Below are 21,145 nucleotides of genomic sequence, written 5' to 3' on the forward strand. Positions count from 1 at the left end.
TCTAAATAGTATATCAGCGCCTGAAGAATCACAAGCTAGAAAACCAAGCCTCCAGAGTTGTAACTTAGCTGAGTGTGAACTCTTTTCCCTGTGTGCCCTCCTTTCCTTTATAAAACCATCAGCTAAGGTCCTTTAGTGACAGAGAAAATAATGCTTAAGTTAGGAGCTAGGGGGAAAATGGTAATTGAATTCTAGGGTAAAAAGCTACACTTCGTTTTGTAAAATTATTACTGTTTTTAGTACTTTATAGATGGTGGATGCTAATAAGGTTTTTTATAATGTTTGTTTACTTTTGAGAGAATGCAACTGTGGGAGGGGCAGGGGCCGGGGGGGGGGGGTGTGGACAGAGGATCCAAAGTGGGCTCTGCACTGACAGGCTGACTGCAGCGAGCCCAGTGTGGGGCTCAAACTCAGAAACCCTGAGGTCATGACCTGAGCTGAAGTTGGGACGCTCAGGTGAGCCACCCAGGTGCTCCTGTATGCTAATAAGCTCTTGTAGCAGGCAAGAATTATAAGTAGCTTAGCCCAGTGTGATCCTTGAGATCTTATGCTTCCTCTTAGATTTGAATCTGGAGCTCCCATTTCTTCACAGTTTGGTACATAGTTTTATGTCAGAATTGGAATATACTGGCATTTTCTCATGCCTTCTGCTTCTGGCATTGAAAAGCTGAAGTTAAGCTTTAAAAAAGATGGGTGTGTTGGGGCACCTGGGTGGGTCAGTCAGTTAAGCGCTCGTCAGACTTTGGCTCTGGTCCTTATCTCACTGCTCATGAGTTCAAGCTCCTCATCAGGCTCTGTGCTGACAGCTCGGAGCCTGGAGCCTGCTTCAGATTCTTTCTCCGTCTCTTTGCCCCTCCCCTATTTGCATTGTACCCTGTTTCTCTCTCAAATATAAAATTAAAAAAAAAAACCTTAAAAAAAGAGATGAATGTGTAAATATAAAGAGAAAGAGAGTGAATATATGTGGAGAAGTAGAGGGGATGTCTTAGCTTTTTATTCAGTTTAGGTGATGAAATCATCAGAAAACCTTAATAAAATCTCACTGGAGTTGGACGTTTAGCTTGGGAGTATAATCATCATCTTAATATTTTCCATATGTTCTGTTCTTAGGTGAGCTCTCCAGAGCTAAAGATGGTACAGTTCCCTCACTAGGTAAAGATTTTCTAGTGTTACCAATTGCAGGTTTTTGAAGGTCTTCCCCTCCTCCCTGTCTTGCCCCATATCAACTTAAATTTCCTCAGGCAGGAATTCAGGTAGAAATGTGAAGAAAAATTGTAAACAAACTTTTTCTTGCAAAATCCCTACAATATCAGTGGTCTCACTTTTAAAGTACCTTCTGGCTTAGCTGGATGTATAGGTAAGTGCATACTATCAAATCACAGGACTGGCAAGGAATTTCCTTTTTTTTTTTTAAAGATTTGATTTTTAAGTAATCTACACCCAATGCAGAGCTTGAACTCACAGTTCTTAGATCAAGAGTTGCATGCTCCACTGACTGAGCCAGCCAGGCGCCCTGAGGAATTTACTTTTGATTATTTTTCTTGACCTTATTCTCTTCCAAATATGGCTTCACGTTATAGGACTTCATGATTTTGAAGCTGTATCCTTTAAAAAGAAATTCTAATTTTGCAATAACCTTGGTGGGGGAGGGGGGTGAATTTGAAAGAAAAAATAATAAAAGTTTTAACCCCTTTAGGGAACTGGAGCTCAGTTACCCTCTGAGATATTATGAGGACTACTGTAAAAGCTAGAGTTTCAGAAGGAGGAAGTTCCTAAACATTTTTAATATGTGGATAACTGATAGTCCATGTTTTGAATATTAGACTCTCTTCAACTTTGCCTATTATGGAAAAAAGACTATGTGAAGATTCACTATGGAAAAATGGCTCTTTGTCCACAGAAAAAGCATATCATTTTAACTTGGCACTTAATAATAGATGGGTTTTTAGCAGCTTGTCAACTCCAGGCACTTTTTAGCAGCCTTGCATATTAAAGTGTCCATGGCCTTTATTTATGAATTCCTAGCAGGCTCTCAGCTATGGGGGTCCAGCAAGTCCAGAATACTTGAAGGCAGCATTTTCTCTCCTTGCCTTTGCCTGAGAGAGTCTTCTGTGAGCTGAGACTCCCAGAACTGTATTGTAGACTTTTGCAAAATGAGTCTTCCCTATCCCCTAAGCCAGCCCAGGGCCCAAGTCTCCAGTTTGGAAAGCTCAATGAAAGAGCAGGTGAGTGAATGCCTGGGAGCTTCAAAAAGAGCACAAGTTCTAAATATTTAGGGGTCTAGTGCTGCTATTTAAGTGTGTCTGGGGTGGTAGGATTCTGTGATACACATTCAAGTTTGAAAACTACTGAAAATCTTCACTTGGTTTTGCTCTTGGATTTTCACTCTGATCTCCAAAGTGGGACATGTATTTGGAAAGCAGGAAGAAAATACTAAAGCTATTTGTGTTTCTTCTTAAAAAATTTTTAGTAGCTTTTATAATATATTGTTTCATGGGGTGCCTGGGTGGCTCATTCATTTGAACATCTGACTCTTGATTTTGGCTCGGGTCTTGATCTCATGGCTTGTGGGATCAAGCCCCATGTCAGGCTCTGTGCTAACAATGTGGAGCCTGTTTGGGATTCTCCCTTTTCTTCTCTCTGTGCCCCTCTTCCACTAGGGCTCTCTATGAAAAATAATAAACTTAAAAAAAAAGTTTCATGACATATTGTGTTTAAATATACTGGTTACAGTATTGGTACAACTGTACATAGACATAATTATACATAAATTTACTGTATTGGGGGTACTTGAACAGCCATTGGCCATGGTTGCTTAAATGTTTTAAAATGTCTGCTTTTTCATATGTAAATGGGATGTGAAAATACCTATCTTAGAGTTGTAAGCATGAGGTGAAATAGAACATTTAAATTTTTTAAACAATGTTTATTTTAGAGAGAGAGGGAAAGTGTGTGCGTGTGCGTGCGTGTGTGTGCACATGCGTGCGGGAGAGGGGCAGAGAGAGAGGAGGCATAGAATCTGAAGCAGGCTCCAGGACCCAGGCTCTGAGCTGTCAAGAGAGAGCCCGATGCCAGGCTCAAACCCACAAACTGAGATCATGACCTGAGCAGAAGATAGACGCTTAACTGACTGAGCCACCCAGGCACTCCTCTCTAAATAGAACATTTAAAACATACAAAGATAGTGCCTGGCATATGGTAAGCATCCAATAAATGTTAGTACTATTGTCTAACATGGGTGAATTAGTGTGGGTTTTCTTATGCTCTCTTTCAATATTGCTATTACTTTGAATACTGCTGTAAGCCATATAGCTAGCAAGGACAGTCCATGGCTACTGATAAACTAAAATCTATGAAGTGAGATTCATTTTTCTATGTGTATCTTTCAGTTTAAGTGAAAGTATTTAGGAACCCTTGTTGCCCCAGTTCAGTGGTCTCTAGAGGCAGCTAGTTCCCAGCTCTAAACAAATACTCCTTTTATGGCTTTCCTTATGTATGTGTACAGCTACCATTTATCATTCGAAAATCTTATAAGTTGGTGGTTGTTTATATGATGTGGCCTACCCTGCGTCAGGCTGAAAGAAGGAATGAAGAATGTTGGGTTGCATCCAAATTGTATTTCAAGGGTATATACTTTGAAGAAGAAATGTTGGGAGATAAGTTAAAGAGTGTGACATTTAAAGGTATGATTTTCTTGAACGTGAAGTGATGATAAATGGCTCTGCTCTTGAAAAAGCCTCTACGTTCAGGACCATGTTTTATCTGTGTGTACTGCGGCACCTCATAATTTCTGAGATGATTCTCAAAATGACAGATCAGCAGTTAACATATTTTGATTATCTGCTTGTATTTTCGTCTGCCTCACCAGAATGTAAACTCCCTGAGGTCAGAGACCATATTAGTCCTATATCCCCAGGACCTTGCATTCAGTAAGTACATGTTGAGTTGACTAGTTGCTTGTTCAGAGTCATACAGCTAATAAGTGGCAGACCTGGGATTTGAATCCACATCAATCAGGGTGCCTGAGTGGCTCACTCAGTTAAACGGCAGACTCTTGATTTGAGCTTAGGATATGATTGCGGGGTCGTGGGATTGAGCCCCACATCTTGCTCCAAGCTGAGTGTGGAGCCTGGTTAAGATTCTCTCTCCCCCTCTGTTTCTCTCCCTGGCTCGCTGTCTCTCTTAAAAAACACAAGAAGTTAGGGGCGCCTGGGTGGCGCAGTCGGTTAAGCGTCCGACTTCAGCCAGGTCACGATCTCGCGGTCCGTGAGTTCGAGCCCCGCGTCAGGCTCTGGGCTGATGGCTCGGAGCCTGTTTCTGATTCTGTGTCTCCCTCTCTCTCTGCCCCTCCCCCGTTCATGCTCTGTCTCTCTCTGTCCCAAAAATAAATAAACGTTGGAAAAAAAAAATTTTTAACAACAACAAAAAAAACCCACAAAAAGTTAAAAAAACAAAAACATAAATCCACATCTATCTTTACCCATTAGCTACGTTCATTCCTTATCCCTGTAAGGAGGACATTGTTTTCATTTCACATAAATGGCAACTTCTGAGAAGAGCAGTGACTTGCCCAAGGTACTATAGGACACAAGTAGCAGAAAGGCATTGATACCCAGGAATGACTTCATCTGTTATTCCAGCTATCTGTCCTTTGGGTCTGCAAATCATCTGACCTTTTTTGTATGAGAATTTGATTGTTTTCTTTGTTTTTTAAAGAGAGAGTAGGATCCAGGGAGAGGGGCAGACAGAATCATAAGCAGGCTCCACACCACACTCCGTGTGAAGCTTGATCCCGTGACTCTGGGACCGGTGCCCAAGGGGAAATCGAGGGTCAGACACTTAACCAACTGAGCCACCCAGGCACCCCCTGAAAGTTTGTTTTTTAAGTGGTTTTATGTACAAATGCCATTCCACACAAAAATGTAATTAGGGATCTGGAATGGTCATGATATGGTATGGGAGTGCTACAATGCATTATGAAATTCCACTTCAAGTAAAAAAAGAGGACTTGAGTAGAGAAGACTTGCCTAATGTTTTCTGGAAAGTTACTTAATATGTCTTCAAATCTGTGTACATTTTTTTTTTTTTTTTTTAAGTAGGCTTTATCCGGAGTGCAGAACCCAACACGGAGCTTGAACTCTGACAGTGAGATCAAGACCTGAGCTGAAATCAAGAGTGGGAGGTTTGGGGTGCCTGGGTGGCTTAGTCGGTTAATCCTCTGACTTCAGCTCAGGTCATGATCCCACGGCTGGTGGTTCAAGTCCTGCATCGGGCTCTGTGCTGACAGCTTAGAGCCTGGAGCCTGCTTTGGATTCTGTGTCTCCCTCTTTCTCTCGGCCACTTCTCTCTCTCATGCTCTTTCTCAAAAACAAATAAACATTTTAAAAAATTAAAAAAAAAAAGTGGGAGAGGTTTAACTGACTGAACAACCCAGGCACCCTTCATATTTTCCTTTTTATATATGAGCAATATATAATCAGTATATTATACTGATATTATACCTGTATAATCAGTTTTGTTTTCTAGTATTTTATAGAAGTAATGAGAATATTTAGAATCTTGTTACATAACTATGCCTGCTAGAAAATGAATGGGCTTGCCTGTTTTATGTATTATATTTGGTTTTCCTCCTGGTTTGTGTGTTCACCCAGGAAAATTTTCCTCCTTTCCTACTGGCAACAGCACCTGGCCAAGTACTGTGCTCAAGGTAAAATTCCGTGCAGAGAATTACCTCCTCAAAGAGTCTTCGTTGCATAGTCCAAAAGGAAAGGCACCACCTCTAGTCTCTTTGCACTACTAAATAAAATGTCTTCTCATTAGCCTTTGTTTCTGGATCCTCTCCTTTCTGAATTCACAGCAGGAAGAACTGGGGAAATTAATCCCTTTTGCTAATTGTCCTGTATAGGGGGGACTGATCTATCAGAAATTTCATAAACGGGGGGGGGGGGGGGAGGATTTTGAAAGCAAACTACTTGTCCCATCCCTTCCTGTGATAGTGGAATGAAGAATATGGCAAATCTGATCTTGAGTGTAAAAACCTTTTTTAAAAGTATAGGATGTCCCACAAAATGCTTTTCATGATCACATGGCCCTAGGTCTGAGGCCCCAAACTCATCTTATTTGAATATTCCCCATTTTGTTAGGTGGTCTCATTCTACCCATCCATAAGCAGCTAAAGGGCAGAAGCTGAGCCCTTGTAACATGCTTTAGACAGCACCTAACACAATTAGGCATTCATCTTTTTGCCACCATTAATTAAAGGCACGCTTTTTGGAACAAGGCAGCAGGGTTCAAATCATGACTCCATCACTTAGTAGTCCTTTAATCTGAGAAATGGGGTCAAGTAGTAGTTCTAACATCTACTTGGAATCGCGATGGAAATCCTGTAAGGAAGCTGCATCCCTTCCGGTGGGCATCCCTTCCGGTGGGTCTCCAGGTCATCTACAGCTCTGGGCCTGAACCACAGCCAGACCTGCGCGGTCCTAAGCACCGCCTCCTGTTCGGCCCTACGGCGCGCAAGCGCAGCCTGGCTCTGCCGGCTACCCTCCCCGAGCCTGCGTGCTGGTCGTCGGCGGGAGACTGGGTCTCGCGGTGTGCGTGTGCGTGTGCGTGTGCGTGTGCGTGTGCGTGTGCGTGTGCGTGTGCGTGTGCGTGTGCGTGCGCGATTCTTGCGAGCTCGCGCACGCCTCCCTTCGCAGTACTGGGCTGTGGCGGCCTCTTCCTCCTGCGTTTGGGGCAGGATCCGGAGTGGTGGCTGCGGCGGGAGCTGGAAGCCAGCGTCCACTTCGCCGCCACCGCCCTAGCTGCCTGCCCCTCTCACTTGGGCTTTTCGCGTAGTGCAGAGGCGGCGGGCTAGGAAGGGAGCGGCGCGGGCGTGAGGTTCCCAGCTGATGGGCAACCCCTGGGCGCGTTGAGGGGCCGGGCTATCAGCGACTGAGGTAGGTGGGCGCGCGGGGTTTGTCAGTCTGGCTCGGAGCAGAGTCTGGGCGGCGGGAGCTCGTGTAGACGGCAAGGAGGCGGTCAGAACAGGGGCCTCGCCAGCTGGTGCGAAGAGGTCTCCGACCCACGTCTGAGGAGGGGCTCTGGCCTAGCCCGAAGCGAGAGGAGGGGCCCCGGACGTAGTCTGTTCGTCCCTCGGCGTGGAGCCATTATTGGGGGAAATGCCTCCTGCGGCAGGGGGGAGGGGTCACCTTTTCTTTTCTTTGAGAGGTCGGAATTAGCGGTCCTTCCTGAGCCCCTTTAAATTGAAGTCGGCCGGCTTCGAGATGGAGACATCTAGATGCAGTGGCCTGTGGACTTCAGCTTGCGGAACTCCCAAGTGCACGGAGAGCGGGCTATGAATTTTGATTATTGGAGGATTCAGGACTCTTTCTCTAGTGTGGACATGTGTCTTGCAAAGTTGTTCTCGCTAATGCATTAATAATCGCTTTTGAGCACAACTGCTAATACATTTCTAAACACTTCCAAGTTAGATAAGGATTCTGACACCGGAGAAACTGCTCCGTGGGGCACAACTAAGGGGTAGAAAGAAGACAAAGAATGCTGTTATTTATGATCTGTCCTAGTAACAAAACTTTCCGTGGTGGGACAGGATGCATGGCTTTGGCATTTGTTTTGGTTTTAGCTGAATAGACGTTCTGAGTGACGCGGGTCACAAATGGACTTCAATTTATAATTATAAACACATATATGATTCTATATAATTGTTACAACCCAAATGACGTGAAAGAGATCTCTGAGAATTATGTGATGTTTGATCTTTGGAAGAGAGCAGAACTTGGATTTCTTGAAAGGAAGATTTTTCTCCATGTTTAGAAAGCTTCACTAAAGCTTTGTGAAGCTACTAAAAATAGTTAGAGTTCTTTATGTTGGCAGTAATGACTGCCACATTCAAGAGAAGGGAAAGGAATTCTTTCATAAAGAACTGCTCACCCAAGGACTTTCGGGTTTAAACATGATAAAACAACTTAAAGATAGCAAGTTTTAGTGTGTGCTTTAAAAATTCTAATTTAGGTACAGTTAAAATACATAGAAGCTCTTAGTTGACTCCCATATATTCAGTGAACCATTTTAAAAGGCAGTTAACCTTTGATAGTCTACACATTCCATTCTGTTATTCTTGGCTTTCGTTCAGTCCAAACTTTGTATTGAACTTTCTAGAAATGTATTCATTCTGGCTCTTTTAAGAAATATGCCCTGCATACTTCCATTGAACTCTGTACAATAGCATGAGAAGAACCTTACAAGAAAGAACAATATGGTGACAAGTCCTGAAGTCAAAGTAGGAGACATTAGTAAGTGTAGGATTAATTAACACCTGTATACGTAAATACTGCATAAAAACATGTATGTTCTTTGTGTGTATGTGTGTAGATGATTATGCACACAAAGATCTAATGCTGTTGATTCCCATCTTAAAAGGCTGAAATCAAAAGTAGAAAGGATTGATTTTAACTCTTTCCTTTTTAACTATTTACATCAGTAACTGTCATAGTAAATTTCTTGTCCAACTTCCTAATCAGTTGTTGAGTAAGCAGAATACTGTACTGATTTCTTGACAGTAGCAGGAATGGCAAATACAGAACATATAGAAGACTTGCCTTTAGAGATGTTCTTTAAGGGGAGCCTCGGTGGCTCAGTTAGTTAAGCGTCCGACTTTGGCTCAGGTCATGGTATCTGAGGTTGGTGAGTTTGGGCCCCCTATCCAGCTCTGTGCTGACAGCTCAGAGCTTGGAGCCTGCTTCAGATTCTGTGTCTCCCTCTCTCTTTGCCCCTCCCCTGCTCGCGCGCACACATATCTCTCTCTCTCTCTCTCTCTCTCTCTCTTAAAAATAAATAAACATGAAAAGAAAAATGTTCCTTAAGTCAGTGGCTCATTGTCTTTCCATTGGGATAAACAGCTTCACTCCTGTTTGTGTCCTAGCACTTAGAATAGTGTTTTGCATTGAGTTGGCTCTCAATAAATGTGAGCTGTGTCAGAAGTAAATTAACATAATACAAACCAAATGCCTAAATTCCCCGAGAAGATTAAAGGAATTGTAGAAGGATGCTTTATTTTTTTAACTTTATTTACTTATTTTGAGAGAGAGTGTGCATGCACGGTCAGGGCAGAGAGACAGAATCCCAAGCAGGCTGGCACACTGACAGTGTGGAGTCCGGTGTAGGGCTGGATCCCACAAACTGTGAGATCACAACCCGAGCCTAAATCAAGAGTCAGATGCTTCATGGGCTGAGCCATCCAGACGACCACATTGTTTAAAAAATTTTTTTCTAATGTTTACTTTGAGAGACAGAGAGAGAGAGAGAGAGAGAGAGAGAGAGACTGACTGTGGGAGTGTGCGAGGGGCTGAGAGAGAGGAAAGCACAAAATGTGAAGTAGGCTTCAGGCTCTGAGCTGTCAGCACAGAGCCTGACTCTGGGCTGGAACCCACGGATCGTGAGATCATGACCTGAGCCACAGTCGGATGCTCAACTGACTGAGCCACCCAGGAGCCCCTACAGGTCTACTTTTTAAATAGTGTATTTTGCTTCCATGTTGATTGATATCTGAGTAGAAGATACATGGTAGCATCTTGCCGTTGAAAGCCTAATGTAATGTAAACTGAGACTCTATATCCTGAATGTTAATATATAGCGACTGTTCTGATACATTAAGAAAAGGTAAAGTTAAGGGAAGTAAGATCCAGAGGAAAGGTTTTGGTAAATTAATGATTAGGAACTTAAAAGGTATGAACTGTAAAGCATTGAAATAGACTGTAGGAAAGAAAACATTTTCTTCCTTTACTGGCAGTGCTACTTGTGTAAGAGAACTTATACCTTTCTACCTCTTTTTACTAGGGCTTTCTTTCCAGCAGGGTGATTTCTGGATAATAAAATTGAAAAGGGGGTCACTTTTTCTCTTAAAATCTTCTGCTGAGAGGTCTGTGTTTCTCTTTGTATTTGCCTGCGGTCTCTAGTCCAACTTTATTGGCAGTAAACTAGTACTTCGATTCCTATCTAATTCCTGTTTATATTTCTCAATTAGTTTATAACTCGAAGGGGAAAGGAATGCTGTTAGTCCCTTCACATCTGCCAGCATTAGCTTTTTTTCAATTTGGAAAACAAATGTTTGACTTTGTAATTGTTCTTAACAGAAAGGTTTTGTGGATTTTTGCAGAGGTATAAGCTAAAGAGGTGAATAAGAACTTAAACAGGAATATTTTAAAATGGGTCTTCTGTTTTCATTTTAATATAGCTGGGTGATGCTCATGCTGGGGGTGGGTTTTGCCCCCCCCCCCCCCCGAGAATATTGGCACGGTATGGAGAAACTTTGGATTGTCAAACTGTTAGGAAGAAGAGGGTATAGTTACTGACATCTAGTGGGTAGAGACCAGGGATGCTGTAATAAGTATCTTAAAATACACAGGACACCTTCCTCCCCCGCAAGAATTGTGTGACCCAAATGATAGTGCTGTTACTGAGATAGCTGGATATAGTTGTGTATTATGCTGAAATTGTTGGTTCTCATGTCAGATTATCTGAATTCCTGTTTGACTTTACCATTTCCTAATGTGTGACCTTGGCAAGTAGCTAAAAATTTCTCATTTTCTGTAAAATAGAACTAATAATAGTATGTTCCTCAGAGTTGTGGTGAGGATTAAATCAGATGATGTGCCAAGTGCCAAACTTACCACCTGCCACCTAGAAAATGCTCAAAAACTGTTAACTTTCACCTAATATTGCTACATTTGGAACACATCTTAATGATCTCCCTTTATTTCTGACCTGAACTTAGAATTTGAGCTGGTGAGGTGATAATTAATAACCTCTTTTTGATTATATCCTTGGGATTGAGTGAAGAATTGTTTCTTCTTACATTTGTGTTTAACTCAGTCTTGATTTATGATCTCAAGTCCGTAAGGCTTCTGTCATAAACAACTAGCTTGTCACTGTAGATACTCTTCCTTTCTAGTTAAGGCTTTAAGCCAGCTGCCCAGTAGCTCTGTTATCTGTTGATTTTCAGCAGATATTTTGTGATTTAACAGAATTCACTTCTGTGACTTGATTCCCATTTCTTTCTGCCTTCATAACTGAAGTTTTGGTCCACTTTTACATGTATGGTACAGGCTAACATCTAACAACTTGGGGGCTAGACCTTACTATACACCTGTGATTCTTTTTCTAAATCTGAATGGAACCCATAGATTTATTTTCTTACCTTATTGAAATATAATACTTTAGTCTCTATAAACTCATTTTCTGTGTGTCTAATTGATATGGCTGTTAAGGGCTGGTTTGTTACAGTGGTGGTTATAATCTATCCTTTATAAAGAGAAAAAAATCACAGGGATGTCCTCAAGACAAAACAGAGATTAGACTGTTAATTAGTCACAGGGCTCTTGTAAGGGAAGAAGATCCATGCATATTTATGATCAGAGAGAAAGCAGTGTTTACACTCTGAACTTTTGGTCTTGACGACTATACCTTCAAAATAGGAAGTATTTTATTATGATTGTTACCCATATTTTTGTAGTATAAGTCTCAGTTGTATAAATGTTGACTGAGTTTAGCTAATGGAAACCTTTATTCACCTTTTATATTGGTACTGCCTCCTGTTTGGATAGATTAGTTTTTTTGGTTGGTTGGTTTTTTGGGGGTGGGAGGATAGATTAGTTTAAAGGGAGTCAGTACCTCGAGAGATTCTTTTCTTTGCTTGACACATTTCTTTGTTTTGTAAAGTGTAGCACACAGGATTATATATCAGTAATAAATTATAATGAGGAAGTGTCTTGTGGAAATTGTAGCCAGATCAGAAGTGTATATGTGAGAAATAAAAGGCCAATAAGAGACATTCTAAAAATGTTAGGCAAATGAGAAAAAGAATCATGTTAATAAAAGTTCTTGTGTTTGTTGTTATCCTTTTAGGGTTTCATAATCTAGAAGCAAAAAGCCAATAAAATATAACACATTTATTCTTTGCTTGCCATTTTTCCATTTCCTAACCAGAGAAACATATGGCTACTAATGTATTATATTTGAGTTGAGTATTAGAGTTCAGTTACCTTATATGACATATCTCCATACCCTTGATTAAATTGAGGAAAACAAGTTTATCTTTGAATCTGCTGATGTGTGTTTGTTTATAAGCGGTCTGGAGTCCTGCCTCTCAGCCTAATTTTAGGGAGCCTGCATAGCTCTTTGAAGACAGACTATTTTCAATACCACTGAATGCTGTCATACAGGTATATATTTATATATGTGTATTTATGCATATTTGTCTTGTTTTTGCTAGAAAATGATGCATCCTGTTGCCAGCAGTAATCCGGCTTTCTGTGGGCCTGGCAAGCCTTCCTGCCTCAGTGAAGATGCCATGAGAGCTGCCGATCAGTTTGACATATATTCCTCCCAGCAAAGCAAATATAGCCACACAGTCAGCCACAAGCCAATGGCTTGTCAGAGGCAAGACCCATTAAATGAAACACACTTGCAGACTCCAAGTGGCAGAAGCCTAGAGATAAAAGATGAACTAAAGAAAAAGAAAAATCTCAACCGATCCGGTAAACGTGGCCGACCTTCAGGAACCACCAAATCTGCAGGATACCGTACCAGCACAGGCAGACCCCTGGGAACCACCAAAGCAGCTGGATTTAAGACAAGTCCAGGCAGACCTTTGGGTACAACTAAAGCTGCAGGATACAAAGTCAGCCCAGGGAGACCTCCAGGTAGCATTAAAGCTCTATCCCGTCTTGCCGATCTTGGTTATGGCTGTGGCACAGCAGCTTTTCCTTACCCTATGATGCACGGCAGAGCAGTTCATGGGGTAGAGGAAACTAGCAGTGAAGTCAAGCCACCCAATGAGTGAATGAAGGAGGAAAGGAGGGCCAGGTTTAGAAGGAAGGTTGTGAATAATCCCAAAGCTTCTTGGTTTTATTTTGACATACATGATTTTGTAGTCTGGGCTTTCCCAATTTGTTTTCCCATTTGATTTGTTTTCCTGCTTTTGCTCAGAAACTGCCGGTTGCTCACAGATGCCCTCAGGGCATGAGCAGTGGCGTTGTGTTTGTATATAGGTTCAAGTGTGATACTTAACTGTCATTTTTGCTTTTCCTTTAGAGTTATGGTTATGGTTGTGTCTCATACGTCATTACTACTTTTAGGCCATTCTGCATCGATGTTTTATGTGCTAAACAACTGAAACAATTTTTCATATTCGTGAAGTAAGCCTACAATATATTAAAAATAATATCTAAGGTATTTTTAACTGATGGAACAAAGCAAACTAATGATTCAGCATTACTTGAGGTAATGGCTGTGAGTTTTTGTAACATTTCTTTTCATGAGACAGGACACAGATATTTGTATGCTTTGGCATTTACACAGACTTCAGATGTTAAAAATCTTACTTTAATGTTCTAGGTTTAAACAGCAGAAACTTATTTATTTTGTTTTATTGATTTACATGGTATTGATTGATTTAACCATTATTCCTAAAAGAATTCTTTAGTGTTTGCCTTCCAGCAGTGATATGTTGTGTATTTTTTAATTGCCTAAGAGTATACATACCAAACACTACAAACAATTCATATTTACCGAAAAATTAAATTTTTAATAAAAACTGCACATTACATTTCTGGTGAAATATAATGCATTCTGAGAATAGCATATTTAATATAATAGAGAAAGAATCATTCTTAAGGTGTGCATGTAGCCATAGTCACTACATTTTGCCTTTCATTATATTTAGTTTTAAAGCATTATACTTAAAACATTTATTAATGTTGTTCATTTATTCAAAATGTTTTGTAGTTGGTTTTTTTTATTTGGTTTTTTTTTTTGTTTGTTTTTTTACCAAGAAATTGTCCCATTGCATTAGCATTTACTGTGGTTTCAGGTTTCTATCTACCAAAGGACACAAATTGAAGGTAGAGTCTAAAACTGGTAAAAACAAAATGCTGTTTTCTGACTGTCAGAACCCAAATATTAAGAAATCTGTCGGAATCCATCTATGCATGAAACGTGTAAAAATATGTTGGTTAGTTTAATTAAAAGTCTAACAGTGGTTTCGGTAAGACCACTTCATCCAAAAGAAAATTTTTTCCAACAATGTTTGCTTTAGAAAAAGATAGAAAAGAAAAAAAATACTGGGTAGGTGTGTATGGTAGGGATAGAAGAAAATCTCTCCTCTCCCCTTGCTGAAAGTAACATTCTTTGTTAATATACATTTTATTTATTCTGAGTTTGTTCTAAATAAAATAAACTATTATAAACTTCAGATTTGGAAAAAAAATCCAATGAACTTTAAAGTTACAATGTATGTATTTGTGATTTTAAATGCCTTTGAGATTATAATGTAGATTTGCAGGACCCAAAAACTTTTAAAAGAATGACAACTTTAAAAGGGCACATCTTGTGTTGTTTGGGCTTGCTCTCAGTTAATGCAAACTCTGATTGCAAATGGATGTCATGTTTCATACCTTTTTTATCAGGAAAAAAGCAGCAAGCCTTCAGGTGTTCCAGTGATGCCTGACACAATGAGCTGGACTTATGCTGCTCTTTACAGTAAGAGGTGTTGCATTGTATGTGGGGACTTTGTGTGCACTGGCATCTAAGACAGTGACCTCATCAGTTTTAGCTTTGCACAAACCCTAAAGAACAATAGTGGATGACTATATAATCAGTTCTAACATTCTGGCAGCTAAATTGCTACAAGAGTTTCTCCTTACAGAAGCTTAAAATAGAAAACTTTTTAATAATTTACTCAGAACAGTATACCTTCTGACACACACAAATGCTTACATCTTTATTCCTGTGTTCATCTATCCACTTTTGTGATATGTATCTGTTATTTAGCTCTTTCTCAAGATGATGTTCAGCAGTTGGCTGCTTAGAAATCCTCTTTTGAGTTCCTGAAAACAGTTGTTAAATGTTCTACTTATATATCACTATCAAGGATTTGGTTACCTGTTGTTTTATACTGTGTCCATTTGACATTTCCCTTTCAGTTTATTTTTATCCCTGATTTGTTGTACATACCCTTCCCTTTCTCTATGCCCTTTGCTTCGTTGATTCCCCTGCCTTTTGCCCCATTCTCCAGCACATCTTCTCAGTGGTGCTGTGCTGTGTGTCAGAAGATAAAGCAGGTGTATTATTGTATAATGAATTTTGTATACATGTTAATGAAATCAGAAAACAACTAAAGGAATTCTGTTCATAACAGTGTTTATTAATATCAGGAGTTATGTCCCAGGAAAAAAAGAGGCGAATGGCTACAGTTGTGAATGGTTAACATTGTTTAGAATGCTGGATTTTTCTGTTCAGGTAACCGTTTACCTGGAGTATTAGAGCTGTGTGGTGGTGAGCATCTCCTGATTACACTTCCTTTTCTCCTTGTGAACAGTTTATTGGTACCATGCTGAAGAGAATGGACATAGAGTGATAACATGAATGAAGTCTTAAAATACACAATATTTTTACTTCTCTATAAAGACTACATCGTGCATCTTTTGTAACACTGTCTCGTCATGATAAACACTGAAATAGCATGTTAAACAATTGCCTATACTTTAATATAATCAGTTGGGGAAAACTGGCCTTTTCTTCCAACTGTGTGATTGTTTCTTGAAAGGTAAATTGCTAATTTTATATTGTATAATTCTCTCTTCACAAAATAGGTTTCACTATTCTATATTAAAACTGTTGATCAGAAAATGATGTGCTATTCAAGTAAGTTTGCTTTCCTTTTTTCTTTGAAAAATATTTTAACATGCCTTATTTATTATCATATTAACAAATAAGCAGCTAATACAGATGAAGTTTTCATTTTTTTCACAGATAAACCTTGCATAACTGATCTTTAGTATGGGATGATTTTGATACTATCTTTGGAGTTTTGCACTGGATATTTTAAAAATACTGGCACAATGTATTGGAAGAAAATAAGCATCTGATTAGTTTTTAATATTTGGGGACATTTTTTAAATCAGTGTTCATTTAGACTAAAATATTCTTGATATTTTTTATTTACTTTTTAAGGAAATCTCTGTTAAAGTAATAAAAGTAATATTCATTCCAAACTGATGTTTGTGTGAATTTACATGTAATAGTTTCTTGAAGTAATAGAGTTTCTTTGAGTTAAGAAGGAAAAAACCGTTATCTGGATCCATTTATTAGGTTAAAGGTGATCCAGCCAGTGTAAGAAAAACCAGTGTATGAGCTAAAGAAAAAAAAAAAAAACAAAACTTTCTATTCTAAGAAGCTTTAAAAGAAGAATTCAGGGGATGTTGACAATAACTGCTGCTCTGTCAGTCATTGTCTCTATATACAGTAAAATTTTATGGTCCCTTTATATTATAAACATTCACAACAGTTGTTCAAAACATTTTTTTCCTTGGACATAAAATATTTTGATGCTATTATATTTTTGTTTTTATTATAGCTTAACTATATGCTCTGAACTCTAGGATGTATCTAAATCTTTCCTTTGCTTTTCCCTCCTCCTCCCCCCAAATAGATAAATCTGTGCTCTCACATACATTGTATTTAATTTCGGGAAAATTTAATGCTATAGTAAATCAAGTGTGTGATTTATAGTAATCAGACCACTTTGATTCTTTAAGTTTCACAGTTTCCTTTTTCCACATATAATTACAGAGAAAATAATTACCAATTAACTGATATAAGCACGTTGTCCTCTGCTGTAAAAAGTCTGAATAGATACTGTGTATGTTTTTATGTCCATGAACTTGAGCTACTCGTGTGCAATTATGTGTATGGGAATGGAGTAGTGTTCATGATTCGTATCTACATCATCATATGGATGTATATTTATTAATAAAGTCATTACTTTAAAACCAACTACGTTTACTGCTTTATTAGCACAGTATTTATCAAGTAAAAGAATGGTAAATCATACACCTTTATCATGGCTGTGATCTTGTATTTTCTTAGGTGTGCTTTCTGAAATGTTACCTCTGTGCTTTTGTTTTTCTCAAAATAGAAGTATTTATATTTTTGTAATTTAAAATCCTGATTTCTAAATGGATCTCAATATTCTTTGCTTTTTCTTCCCATTGTTAAGATACAGCAGGCTAATAGTTATACCAAAGGCTTATATTTACATTTGAGTATTGTTGATCTTTTTAGTTTAAAAAATTTCAGGTATTAAACATGGCTAATTTATTGTTGTTTTAATGTTCACCTTAGGGAAAACAGCATGTGCATATTTTGTAAATATTGGAGATATAAAAGGAAAACACTTTCCCCTGATTTTTTGAACATATAATTACCTTTTTTAGTTTCTTCAAAGCCTGCAGATCATGTAGAACACAAGTTGGCAAACTAAGGCCTACTGCCTGTTCTTGTAAATAAAGTTTTACTAGAATAGCCATTGTTTGTTTACAGATTGTCTAAGTCTGCTTTTGTAATAGAGTGGCGGAGCTGAGTAGTTATGACATAAGGCCAACAAAGCCTAAAATATTTCTGATTATTCCATTACAGGAAAATTTGCTGACCCTTCATTTAGAAGGATAAATTGGAATAGGAAACAACAGATGAAATTTGAAGTTGAATTTCAAAACCTGAATAAATGATGGCTGTTTTGTGCTTTTGAATTGTATTAGATATTCTTCAAATCATACTTGAAAGCATTTTTTGGTGTGTGCTTTTCCTCATATTGTTGAAGCACTCTGACATCTACATGAGAGTGTGCTGGTGATTAGGTGTACTGGTCCTAATCTAGAAAGAGATCTACACCATCGTACTGGATCATTTCAATGGCTCAAAGGATTACTTAGTTATTCACTGTGTCTTTACCATGTTTTCTGTAGATCTTTATGAGAGTTTTACAGTAAAAACTCATTTCATTGTAATTATACTTGTCAAAATTCTCATTTTCTGTCAGTTGTCAGAAAGCAAATCAGTGTCCTTTTCAGTTGAAAAAGCCAGTCAACTAAGATTTGTAGATTGAAGAGAAGGAAGTCTCCATTTACCCCCCAGAATTTATACCTTGAATATTATTAACACACTTGTGGATTTGATCCCATTAGTTGCCAATGGTGTGTGAGAATCGCAAACAACCTTTAGGAAAATAGAAATCAATTGGCATTTGATCGTTGTATAACAACATAGAAGCATGAATTTTGGAACAATTGTAAAATATTACAGTTCTGCTAAGAATGTCCTAGTAGAATGAAAGGAGGTCTGCTGCCACTATACATTTTCCATTCTTAGCACCCAGATTTCGTTGTTCTCGGTTTATGAAGGTTTCATCATCACTCTGTCCTGTTTCAAAATGTGCATCACCGGTATCTTGTGAAGTACATGTGGATTTTCATGCCTGATTTCTGTAAGAGTGTTTAGAGTAAGTAGCACAGGTAAAGTGACTCACAAATGCCAGAGGTGAGCCGTTGGCAAACAGAATACACTACAACGTAGCCTTTTTGGTGATAAACGTTACCCTTAAAGGATAGTTGCTTCAAAATTAATGCCAACCATAAATGTTTTCTAAAAATCAAAACACAAAACCCCATTGGAGTAAAAATATAATAGGTTACAACAATAATGGCTTTATTATAGTACTTGGCATAAATAATAAACACTTTACCTGCTTTTATTAAATCACTGCAGTTTTATTGAATGATGTCAAAGGAATTGGAATACCCCTTTCACTGGTTTAAAAAGAAAAACGGGCACCTGGGTGGCGCAGTCGTTTGAGCGTCTGACTTTGGTTCAGGTCATGATCTCACGGTTTGTGAGTTCGAGCCCCACGTTGGGCTCTGTGCTGACCACTCAGGACCTGGAGCCTGCTTCGGGTCTGTGTCTCCCTCTCTCTCTGCTCCTCCCCTGCGCACACTCTGTCTCTCTCTCAAAATAAATAAAGATTTTTTTTAAAAAAATTTAAAAGCAAATTAAAAAAAAAAAAAAAACTTGAATCCTATGGAAGTTAAATAATTTACCCAGAATTGTACACCGAGTAAGTGGTAGAGAGCATCAACCCATGCAAGGCTGCGGCTCTTAACCACTACCTTCTACTCACCATTGGAAAAAAATTTTTTTAAATTTTTTCTAATGTTTATTTTTGAGACAGAGTCCAGGCAGGGGAGGAGGGGGGAGGGGCAGAGAGGGAGACACAGAATCCAAAGTAGGCTCCAGGCTCTGAGCTGTCAGCACAGATTCTGATGCGGAGCTCGAACCCACAATCTGTGAGATCATGACCCGAGCAGAAGTCGGACACTTAAGTGACTAAGCCACCCAGGTGCCCTCACCATTGGAAAAAAATTTTAATGGGGTTCTGCTTTTAGTAGTAGGTATTTTCGTACTGGCACTGTCACTCTGGAAAAACTATACATTTTGTCTCCATGCCAGGAGCCATTCTCTTGTGAGAACCTGGGGGCTGTGAAGTAGCTTCTTAGCAAGGAGAGTGACAGAAAAAGTGAGCCTTTTTTTGTTTGTTTTCTCTGTAATTTGTTTTTTCACTACTCTTAAAATCTTTAGTCCTTTTTGTTAGGTGTTTATTTCCATATGAGCTTGGCATGTTTTTGAGTACATTTGCCTATTTTGTCTGGGCTGACTGGAACTGGTTTGTGACTAAGAAATTGGTTTGTGATACATTGTCAAGCATCTATCCCTTTATCCTTGGTCTAGCTTTTCTTGGGATAAGAAGATGCATGTCGGGGCACATGGTTGGCTCAGTTATGCAACTGAGTAGCATGCATAGACTCTTACTCTTTGGGTTGTTGAGTTCAAGCCCCACATTGGGTGTGGAGCCTACTTAAAAAAAAATAAAAAAAGTATGTACGGTAGCAGTCATCCCAGTTGCTGCCTTGTAGCTCCATGTGACTTGTCTCAATAGATACAAGTTCTTCTTCCTGCTCATTTTTGTATTAATTTTACTTACTAGTATTGTTAAATTGCCTCAGGTAACGATATATCAATCCTTCTCCTCAAGGAAAATATTTTTTTGTTTTGAAAATACCTACTTTCAGGGTGCCTCTGTGACTCTGTCGGTTGGGCATCCGACTCTGGATTTCAACTCAGGTCACGATCCCAGGATTGAGCCCCACATAGGGCTCCACGCTCAGCTTGAGATTCTGTGTCTCCCGCTGCCCCTCTCCCCTGCTTGTGCGTGCTCGCTCGCTCTTTCATAAAGAAGTAAGTTATCCTTTGGGGGATAAAAAGAAAATTCCTAGTTTCTATACTTATATGACTCTTGTTTCATAATAATGCTGGGTTTTTAAAAAAATTTTAATGTTTGTTTTTGGGAGAGCGTTCACACAAGTGCAGAGGGGCAGAGGAAGAGAGAATCCCAAGCAGGCCCTGCACTGTCACCTCAGAGCCCCACACAGGGCTCAATCCCACAAACCATGAGATTCTGACCCAGCCAAGATTCTGACACCTTAGCCAACTGAGTCACCCAGGCACCCCTATAAAAATGCTGTTCTGATACTGGAAATTTTAATCTTTACTTTTTTTATTAAGTTAATGTAGTATGAGTATCTCAGGTTTCCCATTTTATCTGCCTATCCGTACCCTGTGTATCAGGACTTAGAGTAATGACAGTTGTTTTTTAAGATTTAATTTTTTTAATATTTTAAGTAATCTCTGTACTCCTCATGGGGCTCCGAATCATGACCCTGAGATCAAGATTGTCCTGCTCTTCCAACTGAGCCAGCCAGGCACCCTTGCAGTAATGATAGTTTGTTATTAATAGAGACCCGCAAATGCAGTGGCTCTAACAAAGGTAGTGTATTTCACACCACATAAATGTTTTGTGCAGTCTTTCAAAGACCTGGTCTCCAAGTGACTTTTGCCATTTTCAAAACATGGTTTCCAAGATTACTCAGTTGGTTTTTTTTAATGTTTATTTCTGAGAGAGACAGAGACAGAGTGCAAGCAAGGGAGGGGTAGAGAGAGAGAGGGAGACAGAATCCAAAGCAGGCTCCAGGCTCTGAGCTGCCAGCACAGAGCCTGATGCGGGCCTCAGACTCAAAAACGGTGAGATCTGACCTGAGCAGAAGTTCGATGCTTAACCGACTGAGCCACCCAGGTGCCCCACAATTACTCACTTTATTGTAGCTGGCCTGAGAGACGGGCTTTGGAAGTCCAGGCTATTTTATTTTATTTTTTATTTTATTTTATTTTATTTTATTTTATTTTATTTTATTTTATT

General features: G+C 39.3%; 1 protein-coding gene across 1 annotated transcript; it reads left to right on the forward strand.

Annotated features, from left to right (window-relative positions):
- The first annotated feature begins 6,665 nt into the window (after positions 1-6,665).
- CUNH5orf24 (chromosome unknown C5orf24 homolog) lies at positions 6,666-16,833 on the forward strand. The gene is made up of 2 exons (XM_040444506.1): positions 6,666-6,938; positions 12,272-16,833. The coding sequence occupies exon 2, from the start codon at positions 12,275-12,277 to the stop codon at positions 12,839-12,841; it is 567 nt and encodes a 188-aa protein (XP_040300440.1). The 5' UTR covers positions 6,666-6,938; positions 12,272-12,274; the 3' UTR covers positions 12,842-16,833.
- Positions 16,834-21,145: the final 4,312 nt, after the last annotated feature.

Source organism: Herpailurus yagouaroundi, unplaced genomic scaffold (assembly GCF_014898765.1).
Source record: "Herpailurus yagouaroundi ecotype Mexico unplaced genomic scaffold, PumYag 192, whole genome shotgun sequence".
NCBI lineage: Eukaryota > Metazoa > Chordata > Mammalia > Carnivora > Felidae > Herpailurus > Herpailurus yagouaroundi.